The following is a 16,440-nucleotide window of genomic DNA, read 5'->3' as shown; positions in this document are numbered from 1 at the left end:
GATGATTCATAAGCTTTGTGGTTGTCCCTAGAGTGAATTTCATTCTCAGATATAGCAAAATGTGGATTAGCTAATGTAATTTGACAGTGACTGGAAAATATTCCACTGTTCTTGCGGTGAAGGCAAGAGGTGTATCACCTGAACCTTGAGAGTCTGGTGCCAATGCATACCCCAAGAGGGACTTTGTGCAGCCAGAAAACATTGAGTTTCTGGCAGTATGTCAAGATGGATGACTGGACAAAATAAGTTTAGCCTTCAGCGACAGGCAAAAGGCAAACAAAAAGCTAGTAGAAGAAAGGTGCATGCAAAGTTTTGCCATTGTACACTTGTTGCATTCATTTTTCATTATACAGTACTAGACTTTCATTTTACCAGCTACCTTTTGAATCACCATTTTAAAAATGTTTTGTTTTGTTCTTATTAGCCAAACTACCATATTTCTTTTGAACCAGGTATAATACGCTTGAGGCTGGTGCAGATCGCAGGATAAATAATAATAAGTGGACCCTTCAGAGGGTTGCCAAAGTGGCCAGAGTAGGGAGGGCAGGAACAATCCAGTTTTTTTTTTACTTCTGGTCAGTTGCTTTTTCAAGTAAAAGCAGCATCATTTTCACAATGCCCAGGCTTAAAATGTGTATCTAATGTATGTGCCATGTTATTGAGCTCAGTCCAAGCTCAGCGCCAGCTCAGCATTTAACATACCCCTGCCTGTGAGCCTGTAAAGTACATGTGTCTGTTTATTACATAGCTTTCTTTCCACTGCCCCAAAATAAGATTTTTAAGCCGAGGCAGATAGGGTGGGTGGTGGCAAAGCAACTTGGCAAGTTCTCAGTGGCAACTGGGGTGTGGGGATTGTTCTTACACCTGCTTCCCTATGCAGCTTTTTCACCCCACCCTAGAATGCAGACATGGGCTCAGTCCACTGTATTTGGCAGGAGCAAATGGAAAGCTTTTACTACTAGCTCTACTCTCTCTGGCGTCTAAGAGACTCCACCGTCTGACCTTCCCCTGGTTCCATAATTTTTGAAATAAAAAGTTGGTACCCTATCCGCCAGCCTTAACTACAGATAAGAATTATGTTGATACGGTGTGTAGTGGGTTAAGACTCATCAAGGTTCTCTTGATTAGTTAGGAGTCCTGTGGGTATTCTGGTCAGCTTTAACTGTGGTCATGTTTGGCACCAGATTAATAGCAGCTTTTCTGCTCATGAAGTATTCCTGAATTGTTTGTCCCTTCTCCCACCCCCACTGAAACATAAAAATTGTTGTTTGATGAATCAGAACATTCTGATATTCTGGTCGATCTAACTCACTGTTGGCTGCACTGACTGACAACAGCTCTTTGGGATTTCTGACAAGTTCCAGCCCTATCTGGAGATGATGGGATTTAACCTGGGGAATCTGAACACAAAGCATGGACTCTGTCATTATGACCTGTCCTCTCAAAATAAAACATCAACTATGGAATCTCAAAGGTTCTACTATCCATGGTGGTTTGTTGTTGAATCCCCTTACTACAGATTCTGCCCATCCACTACTTTTTGCCTTTGTTGTGGGCGATGGGAGGAACAGATGGCATCTGCAAGTGGCCCATACTTGGCCAAGGAGTTACCATGTCAGTTTCTGATCTGTTGCAAGTCAGTTTCTCTATAGACCATGTATGACATGGAGTTTAATATACAGGACAAGTTGCAATATCCATATGGTGTAGTCAGTTTCACGAGATTGCCATATTTTCTTAGACTCAATCAGATATTTGTTTTTAATCAAGTCAGTTTACTTATTAGTACTAAAACGTTATAAGTTAATCTCTTATTATCAAAGCGAAAAAACTGAGGTGAAGTAAACATTCAGAGGATGAAGTAAGGGGAAATTAATTGTGTCCCTGCAGTTTTACAGTTTTCGAAGAAAGAAATGGTTCTGGATTTTGTATATCTGATTATAAATAAATTGGGAGAAAAATACCCAAAATTGCTGTAAAAGCCTGATTTTACTCACTTTTCATACCATTTCCTTTAAAAACAATGCTCTTTCTTTTACGTTAGCTTTTGGATATTTTCTTCTCTTTTTTGCCATGTATTGGTGTCGTTCTGTTTTCTAGTCTGTTCACATATGGGGAGTTCTTTTAACGGTGGGAGCAGTACAGACACCAGAATTCCAGGTCCAAATTAGAGGCCTTTATATGAAATTTATTTATAAATTGTTAATGTTTTAAAACAATATTTTCCCCCACTTACATACTGGTTGACTGTTCTGTTTTCTGGGATGATAAATCACACTCTCTATTTTTATGTTCTTGATATGTCTTTTCAATAGTGTGAGATTCTAGAGTTGTCATCATTCTGGGCTTGGTTCCCTCCCTGGGGTGACTAGAACTTAAATCTCTTGCATGGATGACACCATGTAGTGCTCAGCCTATAATTTCACACACTGCAGCTGCTGAGGTGTATTTTAAACTACTGTACTGATAACATCATGTAGGGCAATACAACATGTTTTTCTAGCATATCTTTAGCCAAAAGAACAAGGAGTACCTTAGCTTTTAAAATGAATGGCAGTTAGGGTGTTTAAAATAATAAATTAGGCAGAGTAGAACCTTCAGGAATGTGTAATAGTGGAAAGGGGGTCTGAGCTAATGATCCTTACTATGGAAATAGGGTGTTGGAAGCATGTCCCTATTTTCATCTGGGGAATGTTGGAGGATATGCACTTGCTTCTTTGTTTTCAGCCAAAGATACTATTGACTTGTATCAAGTGTTTTCCCTTCTCTCTGCAACCATTATGGGGAGCAAAATAAAGTTTTCATGATTTCAAGTTTCTCATTATTAAAATCATAAGAATTGGCTGCAGAACTTGCTGCCCTAGTCTCCTGTACATTCCTTAGCAGCAGTTTTTCTCACTCCCCCCCCCTCTCTCTCTCACACACACACTTTTTAACTTCTCCACATGAAAATAAAATTAGAGTATTCAGTTGCATTCTGTCATAGTTGTTTAGGGAACAACAGATTCTTTAATATTTCTAGTTTTAAGAAGCATGCACACTGCTTACATGCTCCATGTAACTCTCTATAAAACCGATCAAGTGGATACATACTTCATTTGAAAGTCATTACAGAAACCTTCAGAAATGTGGCTTTCTTTCAGTCTTTGGCCTCCCTGATGTTTCACAATGAAAACAACAAATCAGGGTCCCAAACGCATGGAACACAGAGTCCTTTGGGGAGCGGGTAGAGTTACGTAATGGCCGGACTCTGGTCAATAAATCAGATTACACAAAAACACAATGACAAGAATAAAAAAGGAAATTCCACAGTCTTTGTGACGATTGGTGTCCTGGCAGAATTTTCAAAATGTCTCATTTCAGATTGCTAAAATATGTTGCATTCAAATAGCCTTTAAAGAGTTAACAGGAAGGCACGCTGAAAACTTTTTTAAGTCACCATGAAGATAAGTGTCTTTTTAATTTCAGACTTTCAACCAAAAGGCTAAAAACTGCTCAGAGACTTACCCGAGATTGGTCCTGAATTCTTAACTGAACATGAATTCTCAGGTTTTTCTGCTTTAGTATGGAATCACCCCCCTTCAAGGCTGTCTCTTCAGAATTCGCCACAACAGCAGCTGACATGCTATCCAGACAGAGAGCTTTCTTCTGAATAAAATTCCATGTTTTACTTCCTCCTTCATTTTTTTACACATTTTTCTGTTACAGGCTTCATCCTCTCTGCCCCCCACCCCCACCCCCAAGGCGTAAGATCTGGCACTTGTCCGGAGATGTCCTTCTCAGCAGGTTTCACGTTCAAAACAATCCTTTCATTGCTGCCCACGCTGTAAAAGAGAATGGAGGGGGTGAGTTGGAAGGAAGCTTAAAGCGGCTGTCCACTCGCCAGGCCCCTGGACCAAAAATAATTTTAAAAAAACCTTTAGAGTCCTGCAAGGAGTAGCGTGTAGTTTTTCAAATTTAACTTCTGAAGAAAGGGGGGAAAGTAGCAAGCAAACTGAGTGCTGGAGTGTAGATTTGGTTCTCCCCCCACTTGGGCCTCTTGCCGACTGTTTTTATTGATTTCAATCACTGGAGGCTAGCTTAGCTCTCTGAAGAAACACTGTGTAATGTGTTCTTTCCTGGCTTTCATTAAAGAAACTCAATGCAGCTCCGTCACGCTGCCGAGCTCACTTGGCAACCTGCCTACACTCTGTGGTACTTCTTCTCCTTTCATTGGCGGAGACTGCGTTCTTGTTTCCTTCTCCAGTGAAGGACCTCAAAAACATCATATTCTCTCTGCCACTTCTTCTCTCCCCCCCCCCCCCCCGCCCAGTACTCAAGTCCCTCTGAGCCTTGGCTGGTTTACCCACAGCCTAAAAAAAGAAATGATTTTGCTGGAGCTAACATGGCTGCAGAACTTGCACCAATTTAACAAAAAAACAAAACCCCATACTCAGGTCACCCCCTCCCCTTTTCACATTTGGAAGTTAGTGCCCAGATTTTTGAGCAGCATCAGAAAAGCCTGGATGTAGCTGTATAAATTAGGGGGCTGGGTGGGGAGCAATTTTAAAAGCTTTCTCTCCTCTCTGTACTACAATTCTTTGGCATACGTCTAGCAATGCTGGGGGAGCAATGAGCTGACTTAGAAGCAGCCAGGTTCCTATCTGGGCTGCAAGTGGGATCACAGAGTGGCCTCTACACCAGGCTTAGAAATTCAGGATCAGCCAATGCATCTGGGGAGACTAAAGCTGTACCTTTTCTTTTCCCTTATTCAGAAGCACTATGCTCCTGAAGTTGCTGGGGTGGGGTAAAAAGGGTGGGGAAGGGTTGGGGCTCTCAAGGACATGTAACATTGATATTTTAAAGATGAATGTCCTCATTTTTTAATATACACCAGCTATTATGGATGATTATGTGTTGCTCAGAAAAATGTTCAGTTCAGTATGAAGTGGCATCAGGGCTAAATAGACTTTTAATTGAGTTCATGCTGGCTTCTTCAGTGTGCATTATTGGAGTAACGTGTGTGTGTGTGTGTGTGTGTGTGTGTGTGTGTGTGTAGATGCACCCTAATCCTTTTTCTTTCCAATAGTTAAAAGGTACAAAGGCTTTCTCTCATTTAAATTTAGCTTCCTGGAGAACGTGTTTGGGGGTTTACTGCTTGAGTTGCGTATAAAGCAACCTTTCTAACTCTCTAGCTAATGTAATTTCTTTCCAGTGTTCCCCCCTCCCCCCGCCAAGCAATCTGTGAGATATCTTTGAGGAAGGCTATTTAAAGTATTTTGCAAAGGATGACACTTGAAATATTTTCCTTTATTAGTTTGAATATCTTATTCATTGTTCTTTATTTGTTAATTTATATCTGGCCTTTTGGACTACAAGGCTACTATTAACTCTCTTCCCCCCAAAAAAAACATATCCCGTACAATTTTTTAAAAATTGCCACACTCAAGAATAGTTATAAAATCAGTTTTAAAACCACGGTGAGATGAGTAATAAAATCAAGAACCAGCATATACCTAGGAACGTAAGAACCCACAGATCATCCAAAGGCATTCTGAAGCAGAAAGTCTTCACTAAACATGGAAGAACTGGCAGTGAGCCAACCATCCTAATGAACTATCTTGTGAAGGAATCCCAGAGAAACCTCCTCCTTGTACAGTAGGCTCACTACAACCAAGGTGCAGTGTGTAGTGTTCTTGTCTATTATTCTAACCAATTAGCCTCATTTTCCTCCAGGCTACTCCATTTCTTTTCCCTCCCACCTGGTTTTGCATCCCCGTCTGCCAATAATAGTCTGTTACCCTCCTGTGACCACTGAACACTCTCAGTCCACATTGGAGATTTGGGGGTTAGTTCTCCCATAGGAATCCCCTCCAAGTTTTTTTTTTTTGTACTTCTCTAAACCTTGGGGTTTCCTGCAAGTCTACAGATACCAGCAGCACGGCCCCTCAATCCAGCAGCAATCAAGTTCAGCCCTCTGAACTTGCATATGTAAGGACAGGCCCTAATCTCTGAATTTAAGAAATATGGGAAATGATTGTTTTTGAACCAGTTACGTTTAATTTCCCCAACAGTAGATTGATTAAAAAGAAGAAACATGAGAGCCATCCTTTGGGGGAAATGACCATTTTTGGGGGGAAAGTATTACTATTTGGAGTGCCAGTCTGTTTCTATCTTAGTGAAATATGAGGTCTGAGATACATTCATCATACTCAAGAGTAGATCATGAAAAGACCACTTAAATCCGTGAATCTGCTCTGAGTATGACTAACATTAAGTATCACCTGAAAATCTTTATGAATTAACAACAGTGTAATAAATATATGGAACATGATGACTTAACATTGGTTACAATCAGTAATGTATCAGTGCACACACCCCAGGTCATCCCTAAAAATATTTGGGATTTTCAAGTATTTCAGTAAAAGACACAACATTTTTTGGGTTTTCTTTTAAGTATTTCTGAAGAACACAAGTGGGTGGAATGTTGCCTCCTATTCCCCCAAAGTCCCACCCAAGGGGTGGTGGTAACAGATGATGATGAGGGTTCTCTCTGAGCTAGTAAGCTTACTGTCAGGTTACAGTTTTATAGCTGCAAGGATGAAGAAGTGGAGATTTCATTTTGAATCAGCATAGCCCAAAGGAGCCTGGTCCTAACTTGAAATAGGGCCAGACTATTTGAGGGGTTTGTATTCTGAACTCCACCTACACATGGAGTTTTACACTGTCTCTAGTTTTAATTGTCTTGTTTTGATTTGTATGGCAGTGGGGCAGTTCTTTGGCAGAGCCCCAGTTAGTTAATCATCAGTGAGCGTTTCATCATTAATATACCACCTTGAGATCTGCATAATTTGGCAAAACTGTTTGGACTTCTGTTCAGCTGTTCTGTATTTTAGCTGGAGAATTGCATTCCCATCCATTTATGGGACTCTGGGGAAGGAAAGGGAATAGCTCAAATATTCTTTTGTCTTGTCTTTAATAAGTGGATGGAGACTGCTTATGGACAAATATGAAAAAGGCTTACCAGGTGGACATCATCTTAGCACATTTTTGTGAGCAAGCACCTGGTAATCTATATTCAGCCACTGTATAGAATGAACATCAGTATTCTTCGAACTAAGTGCAGGGCAATGAATCTTTCATTTATTTTTTTCCTTCCACAATCTCATCAAATTGTCATTTGCCATAAAAATTTCACAGTAGTCAATAGTATTTCCTTAAGGGTGTTTAGACTCCTTAAATGTCTGCTATGATTAGGGCCCTTCATTGTAACTGGTGAATCCCAAGCAGTTTGCAAACTGACACAGTACTTGGCATAGCAGTTAAAAAATTCTTGCATATGTGACTCAGAGTTGCTATTTGGTGTGTGTGTGTTTTGCATGTTTGTAGTTGCTGTGAGTCCACGGGGTTATTACCTAGTCAAAGTCTAATTTGGAATGGTGGTGCAAAGTGTGTGGCTAATTCGCAAAGGCAGATCATAGAAATAATGCAGCACAATCTGTTCTGTTATTCTCTGAAGAGGCTGTATTCCAAAATAAGGAGAAAGCAATATTTGTAGGACTGTCCTAGGCCTTAGAGACAAGTGTATCCCAATGTTTTGATGCTTCTAATAGTCCTGTCCAATAGCTACCCACATTGTCCATCTATTCTCAGAAGTACGCTTCCTCCCCTCACACTTATGCTCTCCTAGTGTGCAATCATAATGAGTTTCTTGCCACTTCCTCATAGGCATACTTCTCAGTTTGAAAGCCCACATAGGCCCTTTGCAAGCTTTCATAGCAGTAAATATTGTTTTTCTTGCTCAGGTAAACTGCAGGCACCTTCCCTGGAAAATTCTACATCAAGTTCCTCTTATAATTAGTTACTGATTGATGCAGCCTTAAGATGATGTTTTATGTGAGCCCAATAAAAGTGGGAGAAAGTCTTGCAGTAGCATAACCTAAAAGTTGGCTTATGTAATAGACCAAGATTCTGATATACAGTTCAGGAAATCCACAATTTGCATCTTGCCTCAGCCAAGAACTCTCTTGAGTAGCCGCTTTCTCTCAATCTCTACTTCCTCCATCTAGGATGATAATACCTACTTTGCAGAGTTACTGTAAGAATTGCCTCAACTGCAAACCCCAGAGACACTAGCTTCCAAATCCAACAGCTTCATTTGTGCAGTAGTGGTCTGATAGGAAGGAATTAGTACTTCTTTCTCCAATAATCCAAAAGTTGCCACTTGCTGAGTTTTAAACTCACCTGCCCATTATTATTATTTTGCCCTCTCCCTTGTTGTTGTTTTGGGTATTTTTTTAGTTTTAAGCTTCTCTGTGGCCTCTGTGTGAACACCTGTGCAGAGCCTTGTCTTGGAACTTTCTGGAGCTAGTCCAATGTTTTGGCATTGACTACCAAAACTCTGGTCATTCTTTTCTACCTTTGTATATTTATTTTATTGCCATTCTATCTTACATTTTGTTATTTGCTTTATTTTGGTTACAGTATAACTGCTGCTATGTGTACCTGTGGGGGGGGGGGGAGTCCATCATTTCTGAACCACTGTTGCAGATACTCTCCCAGAGTTTTGGATAAATGCATCTCAGAAAAAAGGCTGTCTCAGCCCTGAATTCAGCTATGATACTTACTTTTCGTGGAAAGAGACCCCCTTGTCGTCACTCTCTACCAAAGCCTTAAATTGTGGGGAAACAGTCCACCAGACCAACCTAGAACTGTATATTACTGAATTAAATACAATAATAATATGCCACAATATGCAGGAAAAGTGGATGAGGGTATCATCAAGAGCAGAAGGCACAGAGCAATTAGTGGTGCTTGAAAAGTTATAAAAATATTTCACATTCTCTTAAATACTTGCGCTAGGAGGCTTGAATCTGAAAGCTTTGTAGGTCTTGCCTTAATGCAGTCGAAATGCTGCCTGTTCTCTTGGAGCTTACCTGGATGAATGAATCCTTTACTCACTTGGGTAAACCCCATGGCAAGGGAGAACAGCACATAGCTTGTACTGTATAGATATATGGATGTGATTATCTTCCAAATGGAGGTATTTACAAGGGTAAGTGTTTTCTGCTGGGGTCTTGCTACAGGACAACAGTTGCTTATGGTATATAGTTTTGGTTGTTTCCCACTGGGGGAGGAGGGAAACAGAGGAGGACTGCAAATAAAGAGATTTTTGATAATGTGAGGAATGTGGAGGAGGGAGAGAAGTGATAAGCATATACTGTAGTAGAGAGAAGGAAGGCCTATGTTATCAGATAAATTCTCTTAATTCAAACGCTTTGCAGTTGAGGCAAATACAAACAATTAGGCTGTTCCACAAAGAAGACTTAAGTCAAGTGTGTCTAGCTGTTAAAATAATCTTTAAGAAACAGTTTGGCAATAAGCAAACTTCTTGCTGTTCCCTCCCTGCACCCACTTGATTCTTGTTTCGGTAAATAGCATTCCCTTAACAATGGCTTATTGTATGAACATTCAGCATCCTGTGATACAATTGTTTCCTTACTTCTATTTGAGATCCTGACCCCCCCCCCAATCTTCAGTTATTAAATATTCTGCCAACAATTGCAGCCCCTGCTTTTGATGCTTAACCCTAATATCAGGTAAGCCAGTGGTGAAACTCCTGTGGACTTTGATCTCAATGTGGCTTTGACCTCAGATATTTTATCATCTCCCTGTACAACATGTGACGGGTGAATCTTTGTGTCACACTTTTGACCTCTGTTCAGTTTTTATTTAAAAAATGTCTCTTTCCCCCATATCTTTGAAAGTTTAGCTGCAACAGACTGAGGAGGTGGGACGTGGGTGAAGGCAGAGGGAACATTTAGCACTAAGAAGCTGGGTTAACATCCAGCCAGGCTAAGGAGCAAGGTATCTGACGTCTAATCAATTTTAAAGGAATGGGCATTATCTTGTTTTTCCTGCTTGTACTCAAAATTTACAGTGAGGGTTGCTACAGTAGCTACAGGTAGGGTGTGTGTAGGGCATTAGTCATAACCTCCCATCAGGAAGCTGAAGTGTTTTTTTTTTATGTGTACCCTTAGAACTGGAATGTGAGAATGTGGGAAACTGAGTTATTTAGAAAAGGTGTCCTCTGCCTTTTTTGCAGTTGCAATGCTTAGGACAGCTTGCAACTATCAAAAATATCAAAAAGAAAAAAAAAATCAATACAGCCACAAAAGCTTTAAAACACACACACACAAAACAGCAGATCAACAGGGCCATCTTAAGCACCTTTGGCGCCGTGGTGTGACGGATCCCCCCGCCACCCCGTTTTCCAGCACGGCGGGCAGGCAGGTGGGCTCAGCGCGGTCGCCGAGGGCGCTGCTGCGCAATGGGAGGGCGGGCGGGCTTGCTGCGCGGCGGAGCGGCCGGCCGGCGGGCACGGCTGCATGGCGCCCTGCGCCACCCAGCCTAGCCGTAGAGCCGGCCCTGCAGATCAAAGCCCCTTTTTAAAAAATGATGCCAGTCTGTTAAAACTACGCAACCTGACATGTCAGAACAAACATTTTGACCAAGTAAGAGATGATTAAGAGAGGGGGCCAACTGAACATCCTAGAGAAGGGGATGTCGCTGTTTGGGCACAACCACAAAGAAGGACCTCTTGCCATCCTGGCCATTTACCACTATCAGAAAGCAAGGAAGAGCCTCCCCTGTAGATCCTAATTTCTTTCTTGACAAGTGAGGTGCCGCAGGGTTCTGTCCTGGGTCCATTGCTGTTCAACATCTTTATACACTACTTGGATGAAGAAATTGAGGGGATGCTCATCAAATTTGCATATGACACCAAACTGAGAGGGGTCGCTAATGCTGCAGAAGACAGAATCAGAAATCGAAATAACCTTGACAGATTGGAGAACTGGGCCCGAGCTAACAAAATGAATTTCAGGAGGGAGAAATGTAAGGTTCTACACTTAGGCAGGAATAATCAGCTGCACACCCAGCTTGTCAGTAGTACACGTGAAAAGGATCTCGGGGTCTTGGTGGACCACAAGCTTAATGTGAGACAACAGTGTGATGCAACAGCAAAAAAGGAAATGTTATTCTAAGCAACATCAACAGTAGTGTCCAGATCAAAGGAAGTAATAGTACCACTCTAATCTGCCTTGGTCAGACCACACCTGGAATACTGTATCCATTCTTGGCACCACAGTTTAAGAAGGATGTTGACAAGCTGGAATGTGCAGAGGAGGGCAACCAAACTGATCAAGGGTCTGGAAAGTCTTATGAGGAAAGATTGAAGGGGTTGGGTGTGTTTAGCCTGGAAAAGATGAAACTGAGAGGAGATATGATAGCCATCTTCAAATTTCTAAAGGGCTATCACATGGAAGATGGAGAAAGCTTGTTTTCTCTTGCTCTGGAGGCTAGGGTAATGAGCGCTAGAGCTCACTGGTTGAAATCCAACTTACAAATAAAAAGCTGAAGCCCCAACCCATTTAAGAACGCCAAGAGTAGACCAGAGGATGGGTTCCTGCACAACATCCACATATGGCCCAGGATCTTTAATCCAGGTTGCAGCTCCAATCAGCAATCGGATAACAGAGTTGGCCTTAAAAAAAAATCTAGAGCTCAGTGTTTGTGGAAACCACTGTTAGTGTAACAAAAGTGGACAATTACTAAAGTAAAATATCACTTTTAAAAGAGTGAACAGAAGTGGAGATGACACACATACTTTATATACTTTTCTTGTAGTTGAAATTGGATCAGAGAGGTTCTCACTTGTCCACAGTGAACCTACATTTCAGTTTGACTAGACATTTTCCAAATTCAAAACAAAGGCCTCTTGTGAATAGACAGGGCCTCCAGCTTTACACATAACAAATTCCTTGGAACTAAATCAAAAGCACAGAAAGGCTAATGCTTCCCCCACTTTGATTGGAGTACTCTGCTGCAAGATGGTACAAAAAGAAACAGTGATCTACAACTATATGGCTTGGTCTGGAGCCAATTTATTCATCTCCAAGACTTTCAACTTCTTACTTCCATATCTCTCCCCCCCCCAAAGACACTACAATTGCCTTATGATATATGGAGAGCACAGCTCATCTTAACACACAACGTGTAAAATGATGCTAAAAGGGGCACTTGTCAATTCAAATTCTCTTTTAGTACAGATGCATAGCTGCCAAGTTTTCCCTTTTCTCACGAGGAAGCCTATTCAGCATAAGGGGAAATCCCTGTAAAAAAGGGATAACTTGGCAGCTATGTACAGATGGAGGAATACTATCAAGCACGAATGCTTTGTTCAATTCACGCTGTGAAGTTAAATCATGGACATTGTGTTACATTTGTGTCGGAACCTGCAATCTACTTCACACATGAACCCTAAAATATGCTTCCTAGAGAGGTGAGGCCTTTTGTTTGAGACAGTCACATGCTTCTCTGAAAATTTGTCACACCAAAGTATCATTGGACATACAAGTGATGCATACAGTTATTGTAAGAAAGTAACAATGAAATTAATCCTAAATTGATAAATGCAGTGCAGCATGTACAGTGAGATGAGGTGGGAGTTGGAGGCACAGCATTATGGTGGTTCCACTCGTACCTAAAGGTTGATTTCAGAAAGCAGCATTCAAAGATGTCTGCTCAACATTGGTGCTGTAAGCTTTCAGTTCTCCCATGCTTTTTAACATCTCTGTGAAACAGCAGGGTGGGGTCATTAGAAGATTTATAGTGATGTGCAGTGAATGTGCTGGTGGCACTTGTCCTTGTTTCTCGTTGTCAGCTGAGTCAGAGGTGTGGTGGTCCAGGTGCTGAGCCAATGCTTGGAATTGATAATGAGCTGAAGGAAGGTTGAATCCTAACAGCATGGAGGTGTTGACAGGTGGTTCCATGCTTTTAATGCTTTTTGTATGTGTATTTACTCTTTGCATTACTGCATTTTATTGTTAGTGATATAATTATTCTAAATAAAGAAACAAAATTGATAAGAAGCAAATATCACTTAAGACTCTTGTCAGTAGGATTTAAAACATGCTGCTAGCTTTCTGCTGTTATCACCAAAGCAAGTCTATCTGTCTGTTTTTATTTTATTTCTAGTGTATGTGAGTTTTTAACTCTCTCTCTCTCTCTCTCTATATATATATATATATATGAGAGAATGAATGAGATGAAATCTTCCTTGGGCACCACGAAACTGATGTGGGTAACCCAAGTAAGAATACTTTTAATTTGTAAATGAATATTTAATTTTATTTATCTAGGGCATGTATATCCAACACGTTGACCGCAATTGACTTGGGGATCACTTGAGGATTTTGGTCAATCACGGCCACTTCAAGTACCCCACTCGGCCACCGGCTTTGCCTGATGCCCAGTCAGCTGGCCAGCCCGGACAGGCGCAAAGCATCTGCCTCCGCCCCCTGCAAGCTGCAGCCCTGGGCAGGGAGGCAAAGATGAGGTGTGCGGGCTCTGCATGGGCTGCAGCTGCAGAGGTGCCCAGTCAGCTGGCCAGCCAGGAAATGGAGCTGAGAGAAGGGCAGCACGCGTGAGAGACCACCACATTTCTCCTCTCTCTCCCCCTCCCGCCAGTTCCCATGGAAAGAAAACCTTCCTAGTTCTGCATGGATGCTGAACTTTCCCCTTTCCAGCTCCAGCATAGCTGCATTTATTCTAGCTACAAGTAAGCTGCTGCCCCACCTCTCCACAGAGCTCTTCCATCCGGTAAACAGGGAATTAGACATTTTGGGGCGTGTTGGCTTCCCGTGTGCACCAACAGCCCTGGGAGGGGGCTGGTGTGGGGGTAATAATTTGTTATTATTTTATCATAATCATAATTTATTATTTATACCCCGTCCATCTGGCTGGGTTTCCCCAGCTAAATATAATATGTTTAAGTTGAAGAATGACAATGGGAGAGTATAGTAGATCACTGCCATTTTTTTTATATTGGATGGTGGATTGCAACCTGTTGGATGTTGGACGTGCCTGATCTAGGGAGTTTTCAGCATTCATTTTGCAGGGGTTGCTAATTGCCGAAAAGCCACAAAGAGTATTGTGTTAGAGACTAAAAGGTTTCTTATGGCATAAGTTCTCTCTCACTTTCATGAAAGCAAAATGCTGTTACGCTGTAGCATGCTGGGAAGGAATGGAAGCCACAGTGAAGATAATGCAGGTGAATAGGTGGGGTTTTGCAGATGAAAGCTTGTTCAGTTCTCAGTGGCTGTCACAGTGTGCTGATTATGATTTAACCCTGCCTTGGACTATTGTCTCTCTTTTATTTGTGTTACAATTTTAATGTGGAAGGCAGTACAGTCAGACCTCGGTTGTTGAACATGATTTGTTCCGGAAGCCCATTCTGATTGGCTGCAGGAGCTTCCATTGAGGAAGCCGCATTGGACGTTCGGCTTTCGAAAAACATTTGAAAACCAGAACACTTCCAGGTTTTCAGTGTTCAGGAGCTGAAACGTTCCACAACAGAGGCGTTTGGGAACTGAGGTTTGACTGTATAAATAAGTTTTTAATAAATAATTAAAATTCAGTTTGATGAAATGAAGTAGGTGGGCTGTGGAGTGGGCAAAACTCACCCCTTACTCCAGGAGCAGGCAGCTGGTTTGTTTTACTCACCTCAGTGGTGTCTCTATATGCACCCCTTTTCTTTTCTCCCATATAAGTGAATGGCTGCCATTCATTCTGCACATGAGCATTGTTGTAGGAGGTAAAGATGTTGTCTCCTGACAATGGGTGCTTCAGCCTCCATTGACAAGATGGGGACAAATATGTATCTGTGTGCTGTTCATAAAAAGATGTCCTACAACCTACCCTGATGTTTCTCCAGCATTTAGGCCCTCCTCTCACATGCACCCTGTCTATCCACATAGAACCTCAGGCATTTTCTAATAAACAGTTAATTGAGTATTGTACTTCTGTTATTCAGGAAAAGAAACCGGAGGAGGATAAAGATGAAGAACTTTCTCCAGAGGAAAAGAGGACGTTAGAAAGAAAGCTGAAGAAAGAGCGTAAGAAGGAAGAAAAGAGATTAATGCGAGAAAAAGGGATCATAGTTAAGAAAGTAGAATCTAAGAAACCATCACGGTCAGAGTTGGCACTAGACTATTTAACTAGGTAAGTTCAATAGCTTTGAAGATTCCTCAAGAGTTGTTGGCTTCCATCTGTCTCAGAAGATAATGGAGTGTGCCTTTGGGGGTGAATGTTCAGAGTATGTCATCTGTTTAGAACTTGCTACCAATTTTTATTCCTGAAGCACCAAGTGGAAGCAAATTCCAGTTATTTCGATGAAACTTGTTTCCAAGATGTTTAGGATTAGGTTTAAATGGTGATAACTTCAACAGGTTGGTTAAAGTACAAGTTCTTAGAGTTAAGGTTAATATTGGGAGACCTACTTCAGTTGGTGTGGGACTGATGCAAGCCAGACTTTCTGACAATCCTTTCAACAAGAACATATAAAATCTATGCATAGAGTGATACAAAATGAATGATTGGGTTACAAATTGTCTCCTTATGCTCTCCTATATGGCTTTCTTTCTTTCTTTCTTTCTTTCTTTCTTTCTTTCTTTCTTTCTTTCTTTCTTTCTTTTAACTCAGCGGCTCCAAACGCATATGCACAATATCACAAACCTACAACTCCTCGCAATTTCAAAAGCAGTGTCCCATGTGGCAGTATGAGGAGTGGGACTTGCGTTATAGAAAAGCAAATCTAAATCCCTCGTGGGCTCATGGAACTGGTTCTGTGTATGGATCCTGGCCTATCTACTCCTCCCAAATTCCTGGTTTATTTTGTATAGTTGTCTCCCACTCTCAAGCTGGCGTTTGTAGGATGCACAGGTAGCCTCCCATCCCGGTACTGACCAACCACAGATCTGCTTAGTTTCAACATGGTTGTTGTAGCACGTACATGGTCTGAAATTAAGTGGGAACCCTTGTTCAGCAAGTAACTGCAGGGAAGTTCAGTGCTGACATTTCCCTTAACCACAGTTAATCCAGAAGAGGCAATTCACTTGCAAGAGGGAATGAGAATGGGAAGGGGTAGGGTGTAAATCTGGAGGCTGGCTCTCAGTTTCTGAACAGTACTTAGGAGGGAGGCATCATCATGTCTGCACTGATCCAATAACAAGGTGACATAAAGCAGGCGAAACCAATTATATTCAGGCCAGACGACCTCTTGCAAAAGTGGGCAACACTACTGTATTTGTGCCTTGAATCCCAGAAGAGGTTTGCAAGAGAAGAAAAAGAGAGAGACCAGAAACCCTAAACCAGACCTTTAGAAAAACATATCAAAGCAGCAATAAACCAAAAAGGTTGAAGCACACACTTTGAACATTAACACAACCTCTGTGCAATTAGTTATTTTGTATTTAATAAGATGATTAAATGGAGATAAGTCATTGTTTTTCCAAATGGAGATGTCATTGTTTTTCATATGCACTGAAATTGCATGAAGTGTCTTAAAGTCATGCAGCTTTAATGATTCGAGGCAATGTACCGTATTATATAACATTTGGC

At 41.4% G+C, this 16,440-nt stretch overlaps 2 protein-coding genes across 7 annotated transcripts in view; one reads left to right on the top strand and one right to left on the bottom strand.

The window, feature by feature from the left end:
• Window positions 1–4,273, bottom strand: part of GPR146 (G protein-coupled receptor 146) — a 48,974-nt gene extending 44,701 nt beyond the window's left edge. For 2 of the 4 annotated variants that reach the window (XM_035131322.2, XM_060282458.1), the window contains exon 1: window positions 3,508–4,236. The gene's annotated coding sequence lies outside the window, so the exon portion shown is untranslated. Of the gene's footprint in view, window positions 1–3,093 lie in introns of all 4 variants that reach the window. The other 2 variants (XM_060282457.1, XM_060282459.1) reach the window with 2 other exon arrangements.
• C14H7orf50 (chromosome 14 C7orf50 homolog) overlaps window positions 1–16,440 on the top strand; it is a 140,769-nt gene that overhangs the window by 101,382 nt on the left and 22,947 nt on the right. For all 3 annotated transcript variants that reach the window (XM_035131326.2, XM_060282463.1, XM_060282464.1), the window contains one exon: window positions 14,855–15,042. In XM_035131326.2, the coding sequence (XP_034987217.1) occupies window positions 14,855–15,042 (188 nt within the window). The remainder of the gene's footprint in view (window positions 1–14,854; window positions 15,043–16,440) is intronic.

Source organism: Zootoca vivipara, chromosome 14 (genome assembly GCF_963506605.1).
Source record: "Zootoca vivipara chromosome 14, rZooViv1.1, whole genome shotgun sequence".
In the NCBI taxonomy this organism is placed as follows: Eukaryota; Metazoa; Chordata; class Lepidosauria; order Squamata; family Lacertidae; genus Zootoca; species Zootoca vivipara.
Note: the sequence above shows the minus strand (reverse complement) of the source record. Positions and strands in the feature narration are given on the sequence as shown.